The sequence below is a fragment of the Camarhynchus parvulus genome, chromosome 23 (genome assembly GCF_901933205.1).
Source record: "Camarhynchus parvulus chromosome 23, STF_HiC, whole genome shotgun sequence".
NCBI classification, from domain to species: domain Eukaryota; kingdom Metazoa; phylum Chordata; class Aves; order Passeriformes; family Thraupidae; genus Camarhynchus; species Camarhynchus parvulus.
The window spans coordinates 3,740,427-3,753,407 of NC_044593.1; the positions used below are offsets into that span (position 1 = coordinate 3,740,427).

The window sequence follows — 12,981 nt, forward strand, 5'->3', positions numbered from 1 at the left end:
TTTCCTCTGTGCTTTACTGGAGAATATTTGGTTTTGTTCACCAACTGAGGTGTCAAAACTCAGTGAAGTAGCTCATGGAGCAGAAAGGATGCAACTGGGAAAGAGTTTCCTTCAGCACAGATGGGGAAAGTCACCTTCCAGGAGTTGGGCATTGGGTGAGAGCTGCTCTCTAAATATAAAAGCAATAAAAACTCCTTGTGGGGTTGCTGTGATCTGTCAGGCTGTATAAAAGTCCCCATGGATTCACCAGCAGGATACTAGATACAGAAGTGTTGGCTCTGGATTAAGACAGTGCAAAAAGGTCCATCCCACCCTGTGAACTCAACTACCACATGAAATGGCATCACTACAGTTTGACTCATCTTACAAACAGCCCTGGGGAGAGCCACGTCCCCCCAGGCACCACCCTGGGGATGCTGGGCTGGCACGGGGGACAGAAGCCCTGCTCTCCCACCACATGTTTGGCAGCACCAGCGGTTCCCACAGCCCACCTGAGACGCCCAGGATTCAGAGGTGGGGCTGGCTGGCCCAGCAGGTCTCTCCTCCCCAGGAGCAGGGGCTGCTCTGCCCCTCTGCACACACGGGCTCACACCTGCACGCCCCGGCCGTGCATCCGGATCACCTGGGCCCGCAGGCTCTGGATCCCACTCAGGATGGTCTTCTGGTGCTCTGCCAGAGTGATGCCCAGGCTCAGGATGTCTCTGCAAAATGAGCCCCATGTCAGCCAGCACACACAACCCTTACAGACAAACTCAGCTTGCAGGCACTCCCCCAAGACACAACCTTCTCCCCTTCCTTGCTGCTAGGCATGGGTTAACCATCACTGGGTTAACCATCACTGGGTTAACCATACACCCTTCTCAAGTGTGTATTTACAGTACTTAAGATGTGGCTAATGAATATAAAAGCATCTGGATATGAACTAACTTGATTCCCATTTGGGAATTAGTGCACCCTTGCCAACAGTGCAAAGGCAAGAGGAACCAGGGCAGGGCAGCCCCAGCCTGGCACCCTCAGCAATAAAAACTGTCAGAGTTCCAAGAAACTCCTGAGCTTCAGCTGCTTGGGTAATTCCCAGCCACCACCTGCATCTGGAGACGTGACAGCTCAACAAGAGACATTGATTTTGAACAGATTACAGGATTAATTATCCACATTCTTGACGTGCATTTCACATCACTGTGACCACCGTGTGCCCCAACAATGACTGCTTCCAGACCAGACAGCACCCATTCCACACATGCACAAGTAAGAAAATAAGAAAATAATAAGAAATTCCCAAGGTTTAGCCCCAGCCAAAGCAGCACTGACCCTGACCAGGCATTCTGGGCTAACAGGAGCCTGCAGCACACCAGTGTGGGACACCTCTGAGCCCACCACCCTGTGCTGCAGCACCACAGGTTATCAGTAAATCACTCTGGATGTGGCTCTGCTCTCACTGCACCCACACACGAGGGTACAGTCAGGAGAAGGGGTCACTTACTGGGCTGTCATCCTGGCCACCGACTCCAGGTAGCAGTAGCCTGCAGCAGTGAAGTTGTCCTTGTATCTGCCCATTTCTATAGCTTCCAGCCATTCCCCCACGGAGCTGAACGAGGGGAAGGCTGAGAAGGTTCTCTTGGAGAGGGGGATGGAGGTGCCATGGGACCTGCCAGCAGAAAGGGTGGTGAACAGGGAGTGGGGCATGGCAGGGCAGAGGGGGGACGGGCAGGTGTGGTCACCTGGGGCATGTGGAGCTGGGACACTCTGGGGGCTCCAGGCTCTGCACCAGCTTGCTCAAGGCATTGTGGATCTGCGAGAACTTGGGCCTCTGGCTGCGGTCCTTCTGCCAGCAGTTGAGCATCAGCTGGTGCAGGGGAGGCTGGCAGTTGGCAGGGGCTGGCAGGCGGAACCCATCCTCCACAGCCTTCATCACCTGCAGGACACAAGGAGCTGAGGTCAGGTGCTGTGATGTAAACCAGAGGCAAACCCTGGGGCAAGCCAAGCCTCCCAGCCACTCCTGCAGCTGCAGCACCATGCAGTGAGCAGCTGCAGGGCACTCACATCCTGGTGGGACATGTCCCAGTAGGGTCTCTCCCCGTAGGACATCACTTCCCACATGACGATCCCGAAGCTCCACACGTCGCTGGCAGGACTGAAGTGCTGATACTGGATGGCCTCAGGGGCTGACCACAGCACCAGGCTCTTCCCACGCTGCACAGGCAGAAGGGCAGAAATGATTTAGGATTTACTGGCCCAGTGTCAGAACTCAGGACATTCCTCTGGGTGTCCAGAGTTGCCGGGACCCCTGCCAGGGGGCTCAGAGACCCTGAACACAGCCCAGAACACCTGTGGGTTTGATTATGATCCATGGAGCAAATTACCAGCTTTGTATGAAGACCTGAAAGCCACAGAAGTTTAAGTAGTGTAATAATAAAATTACCACTAGGTGAAAAAGTAGATTTTGGGATTTTTTAGAATAGGGGTTTTGGGGACAAGATGGAGGGACTTGGGCATGTCCAGCCTTTCTCCTTCTTCTCTACCTCCATCTTCTGCTGTGATGTTGGCACTTTGGGATTGGTTTAGAGCAGAAGCTCACTGTCTAACATAGGTGATAGGTATTGGGAAGTAATTGTAAACATGTTACACGTAGTTTGTAGTATAAAGACAGAACACTGCCCTGGGGCAGGCAGAGTGCCTGGAACTGTCCTGCTGGATGAACCTCAGCAGGGCAGGAGAAAAATTTTTATAGATAAGATACAATAAAAAAAACAACTCTGAGACTGAGAACTGAAGAACTCCGACTCATTCTTTGAATGTGCAGGCTGAAACAGAGACTTTTCACATATCTCAGGGCTGCAATTACCTGCAACCTTCCGAGAGCCCAGCAGGATGTGGCCAATGCTGGCAATTCCCAGGTAGCCATTCACTGTTCATCATGCCCTGCCTGGCATCACAGGGTAGACATCAAGCAAACCCATGTGCCATGAGCACATTTAATACTAAGAGAAAAGTTTTTCCTCCATTTGTTTAAAATGTCACTGCAACTGGAGTGTGAGTCCTGAAATATTAATGGGAGAGGAGGATGTCCCCAGGAAGAGCTGATGGCATTCTGCACACTGATATTTAAGGAAAACCACCTCACAGCTGTACAAACACAAGTCCTTCTGCCCTGATTTGTGCAGTGGGGTTGTGGGCAAAGCAGGCATGGTGCTATGCAGGTCCCTGACCAAACATATTGGATTTCCACCTGAGAAAGAAGCCCAAGGTGCAGAATCCCTGTTCATACTTGAAGAAGGAGATGGGAGCCTAGGAAAAGTGTTGACAACAGAATGCGGAAATGCAGCTCACCATGGTGGAGAAGATGGTTTCCATCTTGTCTTCCTGAGGCTGTCTGAACCCTGTGATCTTGCATGCCAGGCTACTGCTGACGAGGACCTTGTGGGCAGCCAGGCTCTTGTGCACATAGCCCATCTCTGCCAGGTATGCCATGCCAGAGGCAATGCCCTGCAGCATGCAGATGAGCTGCGTGCCCGTCAGCTGCCCCTCGTGTTTCTGTGAAAGCAGAGGAGGATAAGCCAAAGGGCAGCCATGGGAACACGGCCAGGAGAGTCCAAGCTGGGCAGACACCCCAGTACTCACCCTGAGGAAGGAGTCCAGCAGGCCATTCCCCATGTACTCCATCACTATCATCATGGTGCTCCCTGCTCAGACAGACAAACAGCACGGTGTCAGTGCTGCCACCATTCAGACCCTGCAGGGATTACAAATCCAGGTGCCAACCCCTGACCCCTCCCAGCACTGTCTGTCACTCCTGGAATTCCAGAAGTTATTGGCAGATTCAAAGGATGCCCTCTACCCCTGGGGGGCACTGGGCCATCCAGGTGTTCTTTGTCCCTTTGTCCCTCCCCTCCTGTCCCTGCTTGGTGGCTCCCTGCCCCTTCCCTGCCCCTCTCCCCGGGGTTCAAAGGAGCAGCAGCCACGGGCTCAGGGAGTTCTGTTGGAGCTGGTGCTGCATTCAGGGGCCTGTGGGCCAGAATAAAGCTCTGGATCCAAACCCTCCATCAGAACCGACTCCTTTCCTTCACCATCGCCTTAAAGCTTCTCTGCCACAGGGAAACCTGAGGAGCAGCCCCTGGTATGGGGGGAAGCTCCATCCCAGCACCACCAGAGCTCCTGCAGGCCTGGACTTGTCCCCATGGGCCCAACTGCAGCACCCAGCCAGCCCAAAGTGTCTGTGGGGTGAAACACCACACACCCAGCCAGCCCAAAGTGTCTGTGGGGTGAAACACCACACACCCAGCGAGCCCAAAGTGTCTGTGGGGTGAAACACCACACACCAGCCAGCCCAAAGTGTCTGTGGGGTGAAACACCACACACCCATAGAGCCAAAAGTGTCTGTGAGGTGAAACACCACACACCCAGCCAGCCCAAAGTGTCTGTGGGGTGAAACACCACACACCAGCCAGCCAAAAGTGTCTGTAGGGTGAAACACCACACACCAGCCAGCCAAAAGTGTCTGTGGGGTGAAACACCACAGTGCCACTGTTTGGTTCAGGGCCAGACAAGGCCACGAACCAGACAAGGCCTCAGGCAGGTCCCATCTGGCTACACTGGTAAATATTCCAATAAATGTACCTCTGGTGATGACCCCCTCGAGGCGGATGATGTTGGAGTGGTCGAACTGGCCCATGGTGCAGGCCTGAGCCAGGAAGGAGCGCTGTTGTTTCTCGGAGCAGCCGGCCCTCAGCGTGCGGATGGCCACGGGCAGCTCGCGCTTGCTGGGCAGCTTCAGACACCCCCGGCACACCTCCCCAAACTCCCCTGCATGGCAGAGAAATGGGTTAAACACATCCCTGGCAGGATTCACAGCAGGCCATCCTGAGCACTGTGCTGCTCCTCTGCATGTGTGGGAGCCTACCTATGTGGGCCTGCCTCCTTACCTAAGGCCTTACTGGAAATGTGCCTGAACTCTAAGGGTCACTATGATAAAGTGAACATGGAGGTATACCAGCCCTCTCATTTCCTAGTACTTAGAAAAGCAGGAATCAAACCTACACTAGAGGAATCAAAACCCTCCATATTTCGTTTATATTACTTTCTAGCAGGGTCAGCTAAACAAACTATCGGGCCCATACACCAAAAATGATAGTTCAACTCCTTCCCCTGCTAATGAACCCACAGACAAAACGAATTTTTATCACTAGTTTACTCCTAGGAATCAAATAAACTCACCAGTCCCGACATCTGAATTCCATCTAATGGTGTGTTTCAGGGTTTACCTCAGAACCTCGGGTCCCTCCCCTGACAATTCCCTCCCAGGTGTGTCAGTCACCTCTCCTTTCCCCTCCCAGCACTGTCTGTCAATCCTGGAATTCCAGAAGGGCATTGAGTGATTGGCAGATCCAAAGGATGCCCTCTACCCCTGGGGGGCATTGGGCCATCCAGGTGTCCTTTGTCCCTTTGTCCCTCCCCTCCTGTCCCTGCTTGGTGGCTCCCTGCCCCTTCCCTGCCCCTCTCCCCGGGGTTCAAAGGAGCAGCAGCCACGGGCTCAGGGAGTTCTGTTGGAGCTGGTGCTGCATTCAGGGGCCTGTGGGCCAGAATAAAGCTCTGGATCCAAACCCTCCATCAGAACCGACTCCTTTCCTTCACCATCGCCTTAAAGCTTCTCTGCCACAGGGAAAACCTGAGGAGCAGCCCCTGGTATGGGGGAAGCTCCATCCCAGCACCACCAGAGCTCCTGCAGGCCTGGACTTGTCCCTATGGGCCCAACTGCAGCACCCAGCCAGCCAAAAGTGTCTGTGGGGTGAAACACCACACACCAGCCAGCCCAAAGTGTCTGTGGGGTGAAACACCACACACCCAGCCAGCCCAAAGTGTCTGTGGGGTGAAACACCACACACCCAGCCAGCCAAAAGTGTCTGTGGGTGAAACACCACACACCCAGCCAGCCAAAAGTGTCTGTGGGGTGAAACACCACACACCAGCCAGCCCAAAGTGTCTGTGGGGTGAAACACCACAGTGTTGCTATTTGGTTCAGCACCAAGGGCCAGACAAGCTCAGGCACGTCTCATCTAGCTATATTGGTAAATCCCAATTGTCTTACAACTGTTGTCTGTAAAATTATTGCTGCTCAACAATCCAGAGTAGCCCCAGAAAACAAGGCTGTCTGCTCTGACAATAATTTATACACCCCATGGAAGCTGCTGACCCTTAGGCACCTCCAGAGCCTCTCAGTGCTCTCTCCATGCTCTGCTCCAGTGCATATTGTGTTTAGCCCATGAGAGGAGGAGTAATAACCAAGGTCATGCTCTGGGCCTGGTTGGTTCTGTCTCCTGGTCTGTTTCCCACAGAGCTGGACACAGCAAGGCTGTGAGGGAGGGTTCCTGCAATCCTTGAGGAAGAACATCCCACTGCACAGCCATGCGCTCCACAACAGGAGCTAAGGAATTCCCAACATAAAAATTCAATTCCCAACATGAAAAAACCAATATTGGCTTGACAGCAAAAAGTGTGTAGCTATGAGCAGCTTTATTGATTTGGAAATCAGGTTATTGTTAGGTCAGCAGTGAGACAAACACACTCCCTAATTCCTTAGATTTAAATGTCTTCCTTACTAATTTCTTTCTTGATTTTTCAAACACCAGTTTGCTCATGAAAGGTACATGGGGCTCCTCTGAGCTGCTCCACCCTGCAGTTCAGAGGCAACCTCATCCCCTCTTCAGTGTCCTCTCCCCTTCAACACTGTCCTTCAGCTGCAGGCAAAGCCCTCCCTCCTCCCTTCCTCCACCTCTGCTGCTGCTACAGCTGAATTTATCTTTAGGAAAACAAATGACAAAGAATGATCACGTTTCCCACTTTCTGGCACACAGTAGCCATTAAGGCTCTAGGGTCCAGTCAGGGGATTTTAATTTGCTTTTAAGTTTTAGGCAGTGAAGTTGATGAAAATCGATAAATCATTAGGTTCACGTATTTATAAATAGTTTTCATGCTGCTGTCAAACTGCCCAGATGCAGATAATTGCTGATGCTTTCTGCTCTGCGTGGCTTGGCTGTGCTCAGTGCCTCCGGAAAACACCAGGAATGAGGAACAAAGCTTCAGGATAAAACCCTCGCTGGATAAATTCCCATCCTGTGCTGCAGGTGGGTACCCCCAGGACTGCAGCAATGCCATGGCCCAGTGGAAGGGGAGCACACCAGCACAGCCACCACCCCGTGGAACTTGCCTGTCCTGATAATCCTCTCAATTTTGATGCTGGCATTGTCCAGCTCCTTGGCAAAGAGGTGCACAGCCTGCATGGGGTCCTCGCAGGTGCTGGGGTCGATGTACGTCCTCCTGGTTGGTATTTTAACTGCAGGAAAGGCAGAAAGGGCAGGTGAGAGGGGCTCAGCAGAACTTCCACCCACCCATCCTGGGAAACACCATCCCAGCTCATCCATCTCCTGGTCTGTGGGCAGAATCAACATTATACCTTTCTATAAGCATAGCAAAAGACTCATTTCTAAGGTTTCTAAGATTATTTTTTTAGGATTGAGTGAATCCAACTGCTCTGCTCCACTGCCACAACTCCTGGGTAATGGAGAGCAGCCCCTTTGCTCCAGTGAAGCTCCCACCCTCCAAAGCCAAGTGAAATGGTCAAGGCAGGCTCTTCTACTTCCAAGGTGCTTTGGGGAACAGAAAAGCATGTGTGCACTCCATGGGCTGGGAATCAAATAAACTCATCAGTCCCTAGATCTGAATTCCCTCTGACAACTGTAAAATTATTGCTGCTCAATAATCCAGAGTAGCCCCAGCAAACAAGGCTGTTTGCTTGAGAAGCTGACAATAATTTACACACCCCATGGAAGCTGCAAGTGTCCCCATTTCCTCTGGCAGGCAGTGACCCCCACACAGCCAGGATAGACATTAGCACATGGAGCTGTCAACCCATGGTCCTCAGAGAGCCTTGCTGTGCTGGCCCCTGCTCTGGGATAACACAGGGTGACAGCACTTCAAAAGTGAGGGCTCAGGGCTGCTTTGGTGGGATGTTAACAATGATAAACCAGGGATAAATCAGGGATCCCCACAGTCACATCAGCTGTGACAGCTGGGTGCCACTTACAGTGGAAGTACAGCTCCTCATCCCCATCCTGGCTGGCCTTGCTGTACCCACACTGCCTGCAAAGAGAATGAAGATGCACAGTGTCAGGACCCAGGACATTCCTCTGGCTGCCCTAGAGGACTCAAGACCCTGGCAGGGGGCTCAGAGACCTTGGCACGGAGTCACAAACACCTGTGCCTTTGATTTTAGCCCATGGAAACAATTACCAACTTTGTGTGAGGAGTTACAAGCCACAAGAGTTTGAATAGGATGTAAGTGAATTTATCACAGGGTGAAAAAGTATAATTTTGGGGTTTTAGAATGGGGGTTCAGGAGGCAAGATGGAGGGATTTGGGTGTGTCCTGTCATTCCTCCTGCTTCTTCTTAGCCTCCATCTTCTGCTGTGATGGTGACACTTCTGGATTGGTTTAGAGTAGAGACACACTGTCTAACATAGGTGATAGGTATTTGGAAATTATTGTAAATAATGTACACATAGTTTTTAGTATAAAAAGCTAACACCACCCCAAGGCAGTCAGTGTGCCACAAACCAACCTGCTGGACAGACCTCAGCAGGTCAGAGAAGGAATGTAATAGATAACAGCAAATAAACAACCTTGAAAAGCCGAACAGAAGAATCCTGACTCCTTCTTCAGCTGCCAGGCTGGGAAAAGAGACTCTAACACATCTCGGGGTCATCCTGACCACAGAGACTCTGAGAGCACAGCAGCACCTGGGCAGTAGCTCCTCACCCCAGCCCAAACCCCCCTGGACCACGCCTGGCCCTGCTCACCTCCTCCAGACCATCACACCAAGCACCAGGGACAGCAGCACTGTCAGCCCCACGATGGCCACCACGGCGATGATGAGGACGGGGCTCTGCTCACTGGAGGCCACTGTCACTGCAGGAGGGAAGCAGAACCACTCATCAACCAGGTTTGAGGAGAGCAGCTGCCTTGCTCACTGCTCCCATGGCCAGCCTGGGTGATCCAGAAGAGCTGTGGGAGTTTGGCTGCTTTTTTCACCATCCTCACAACAATTCATGTTCTGGTTCTGTGACAGTGCTCACAGGGGTCTTAGGATGAGTGAAGAGACGAGGATCTGACTCCATGTTTCAGAAGGCTTGATTTATTATTTTATGATATATATTATATTAAAACTATACTAAAAGAATAGAAGAAAGGATTTCATCAGAAGGCTGGCTAAGAATAGAAAAAGAAAGAATGAATAGCAAAGGCTTGTGGCTCGGACTCTCTGTCTGAGCCAGCTGACTGTGATTGGCCATTAATTAGAAACAACTCTATGAGACCAATCACAGATGCACCTGTTGCATTCCACAGCAGCAGATAACCATTCTTTACATTTTGTTCCTGAGGCCTCTCAGCTTCTCAGGAGAAAAAATCCTAAGGAAAGGATTTTTCAGAAAACATGTCTGTGACATGGTTCAGCTTTAAGAGCCCAGGCTGGTGGGATCAGTCCAACATGTTGGGCACTGCAGACAGAGCAGCCCAGCACTGCTGCACCAGCTCCTGGTGCTGGTAATCAGAGCTGAGCAAGAATCCTGTTTATCAGAGGAACATATCAAAATTTATGGCCTTACAAATAGTTTTCTTTCATCACATTAGTCCCTTTTCCTCCTGCTTTTGCAAACAGGGGTATTAGATAGCGACTACATTCTCTATAAAATTTTTATTGGCTTCAATTAATTCTGAAATGTCTTCTGTATGGCAAATGAAGGCAATTTAAAGCCCTGTTAAACACAATCTGTGGGAGCTGTTCTGAGCCAGCCAGCTCAGCCTTGCTCTTCCAGCCAGCGTGGGGGATTGTGCCGAAGCCCAACATCCCTCCAGCCCTCTCTCAGTGAAATAAGATGCTTTTGGACCACAGTTATGAATGGGAATTTAAAAGGAGAAGTCCCAGCAGATAACACTGTTGCTGGCTGCCCTGAGCCAGCCAAGGAGCAGGCAAGCCAAGTGCCTCCTGAGCCAGGACAGCAGCAGGGAGCAGTCATGAGCTAAGCGTGGTTTTGGGCAAGCTCAGCCAAAGAGCAGAGCCTGTCCCAGCCTCCTCATGAGAAAGGAGCCAGAGAGCAGCTGCCCTCATTGACTCTTCACTGAGAAGAGACAGGACAGGCTGCCCCAGCACAGGCAGGACCAACCTCATCAACATCTAATGGGAAAATGCAAGGAAAAGCAAATTCCTGGGCAGCAGTGACCCTTAGACCTGGAGCAGCAGAACCAGAGGAACAAGTGCTGCTCCATGAAACAACAAGCACAAGCTGCAAGCACAGCATCCCCAGGGCTCAGCTTAGAGCCCTCCTGCACTTACACTCTGCCAGTGTCTCCACTTCAATGCCAGGGTTGTAGTCTGGAGAGGAAGATGTTCTGATTTGGAAAATGTAGAGGGTACCAGGCTTCAGGTTATTGACTGTCACGGCCGTTGATGTGGTTTTCACAGTTGAGTAACTTTGATCTCTCTGATCCTGTGAAATAATGAGATACCTGAGATGGAGCTGGACTGACAGCTGTGACACAGAGCCAGCAGGGCACAGTCCTGTCCTCAGCTCTGGGCCCCGTCAGGACAGCCTCCAAAAGAAACAATACATCCACGACATGTCTGATCAACAGAAATTACATGGGAAGGTCACAGGAGACGGCAGACCTGGATGGTGCTGTGAGGACATGAAGGCAGAGGATGGGGTGGTGGGGAGCAGCTGTGCCACCCCTCATGGCAACTTCCCCATGCCAGGCTCAGCTGTGGCAGCAGCCAGCCCTTCCCTGCTCCCTGCTGCAGCTGCTCAGGACTGGAACAAATCTGTGGGGATTGGTGAACGGCAGGGGGAGCCCAAAGGGCACCCCAGACCCAGAGTTCAGTGTCCCCACCCCACATTTCAGCACAAGCAGTGTCCCAGCTCCATTGTCCAGCACAGGCAGTGTCTCAGTCCCACATTTCAGCACAGGCAGTGTCCCAGCCCCACAATTCAGCACAGGCAGTGTCCCAGACCCACAGTTCAGCACAGGCAGTGTCCCAGCCCCATTGTCCAGCACAGGCAGTGTGTCCCAGCGCCACATTTCAGCACAGTTCAGTGTCCCAGCCCCACATTTCAGCACAGTTCAGTGTCCCAGCCCCACAATTCAGCACAGGCAGTCTCCCAGCCCCACAGTTCAGTGTCCCCACCCCACAGTCTGGCATGGGCATGAGCAGCAGCCACTCACTGCACTGCTCACATCACTGCCAAATGTGTTTCCATTTGATATGTTTCCCCCTTTGAATCTTCACAGTAAAAACAAAAGCTTTAAAAGCAAAGATTAGGAGCTAAGTTGATATCCGTGTCAGCATCAAGAGCCTCATTTCAGTGAATAACTGCTAAACTGAATTTAAATTCTTTACTCAAGGAGGAAGGTTCCTCATTTCATACCCCAAGTATCGTGTTGCTGCAGCCCATTTGCACAAGAATTAATGTCTTGGGCTCCAGCATTTGCCCTCCTCCACAGATCCCTCCTCTCAAATCTATCAGATGCTGCAAATCACATTAATATGAATCAGCTTCAGGGTAGCTTGTTTCTAAATACAGAATGCTGACATGTCACCTGAACAGTGTGCCTGACACACCATCAGCTCCAGAACGAGCCTGAGCACACGCAGATAAGGTAATTTGCAGAACTGTGTCATAAACTGCATTCATTCTCATTTAGAGCTTTGTGCCTGCTCTGCCCACTGGTATTTCTCCTAAAATCCCCAACCTACTGCACCTGTCAAACAGCAGCAATTTTTAAAATCAAGAAACTGTCATAAAAATATTTCCCATGTAGAAGGGCCACCCACAGTCACAGGTTTGTGGCTCTCAGTCCAAATCCAGTGCAGACCACAAGGTCCCACACTCTCCTGGAGAGCAGGCTGGGGATACAGAGAGCATCTCCTCCGGGATGTAGGAACCACTGTGCTCTCAGTCCCTGCCCAGCTGCAGTCCCAGATGGATGGGCACACACAGCACCCCTGCTCCTGAGGGGGGCCAGGGAAGGGGACAGAGCCAGGGGCACAAGCAGAGCCCATGGCAGTGCCCAGTATTGCCAGCCAGGGGCTCTGTACAAATCACAAAGAGGACAGGACTGCTGGGGAACACCTCTTGAGCTGTTTTATTTTCCAGCATCAGCCTCATTACATGGTGATGACAATGGGAAGATGCCACCAGCTCACATCCCAGGCAGCAGACAAAGAACTTAATGTCACAACTCACTTTAAAACTTTTTTGACCAATCACACAAAGCAAAAGCACATTGACAGGAGTTCCAGCCAACCAGTATAAGCACACATACCTTTGGTTAAACAATGCTTGCTTATTTCAAATACAATACCTGCTTGTGAGCCTTAAAACACAATGCACAGAGCTCCATTATTAAGGTTAGAACTTCCTAATATCTCACTAGATAAACTTTTCTGTAGCTTAGGGAGTTATTCTAGACTCCTTAATACTTAATACTCCTTAATAATAACTCCTTAAGCATTAATACACAGACCATTGTTCTGTTTGTCCTTTCTTTTCTACTTCTTACAGAATTTTTCTGCTGACCAATCTCATGGCTACTGCTCAGCTCCAATCCCAGTTCTGCTGTCTCTGAGGCCTGCCTTTTGCAGCTTTCCCAAACCCCTGTGATTTTAAGGATTCCCACACCCAGAGCCTACCTTCTCAAAGTACTTGACCTCGTACTCGGTGCCATTGGCAGTGAGCAAGCCTGGCTCCTGCCAGGACAGGGTGACACTCTTCTGCTCCACTCTGTCTGTGCGGATGTCAGTGACAGGAGTTGGCACTGAAAATGCAGAGAGGAAAAGGGCACTGACTGAGGGGCTGCTCCAGTAAAACATTTCACTTAAACAGAGTGTGGGGCTTCTGCAGACACCAGTCCCTCTCTCTGAATCAGGAC

At 51.2% G+C, this 12,981-nt stretch overlaps 1 protein-coding gene across 1 annotated transcript in view; it reads right to left on the reverse strand.

Moving 5' to 3' along the window:
- Positions 1-205: 205 nt before the first annotated feature.
- EPHA10 (EPH receptor A10) overlaps positions 206-12,981 on the reverse strand; it is a 28,683-nt gene continuing 15,907 nt past the window's right edge. Inside the window, exons 5-16 of the mRNA XM_030964495.1 lie at positions 12,743-12,867; positions 10,388-10,541; positions 8,853-8,961; positions 8,081-8,136; positions 7,205-7,330; positions 4,618-4,803; positions 3,622-3,683; positions 3,331-3,534; positions 2,044-2,193; positions 1,722-1,915; positions 1,484-1,648; positions 206-701 (exon numbers count right to left, since the gene is read on the reverse strand). Of these exons, the coding sequence (XP_030820355.1) occupies positions 587-701; positions 1,484-1,648; positions 1,722-1,915; positions 2,044-2,193; positions 3,331-3,534; positions 3,622-3,683; positions 4,618-4,803; positions 7,205-7,330; positions 8,081-8,136; positions 8,853-8,961; positions 10,388-10,541; positions 12,743-12,867 (1,646 nt within the window). The 3' untranslated portion in view covers positions 206-586. The remainder of the gene's footprint in view (positions 702-1,483; positions 1,649-1,721; positions 1,916-2,043; positions 2,194-3,330; positions 3,535-3,621; positions 3,684-4,617; positions 4,804-7,204; positions 7,331-8,080; positions 8,137-8,852; positions 8,962-10,387; positions 10,542-12,742; positions 12,868-12,981) is intronic.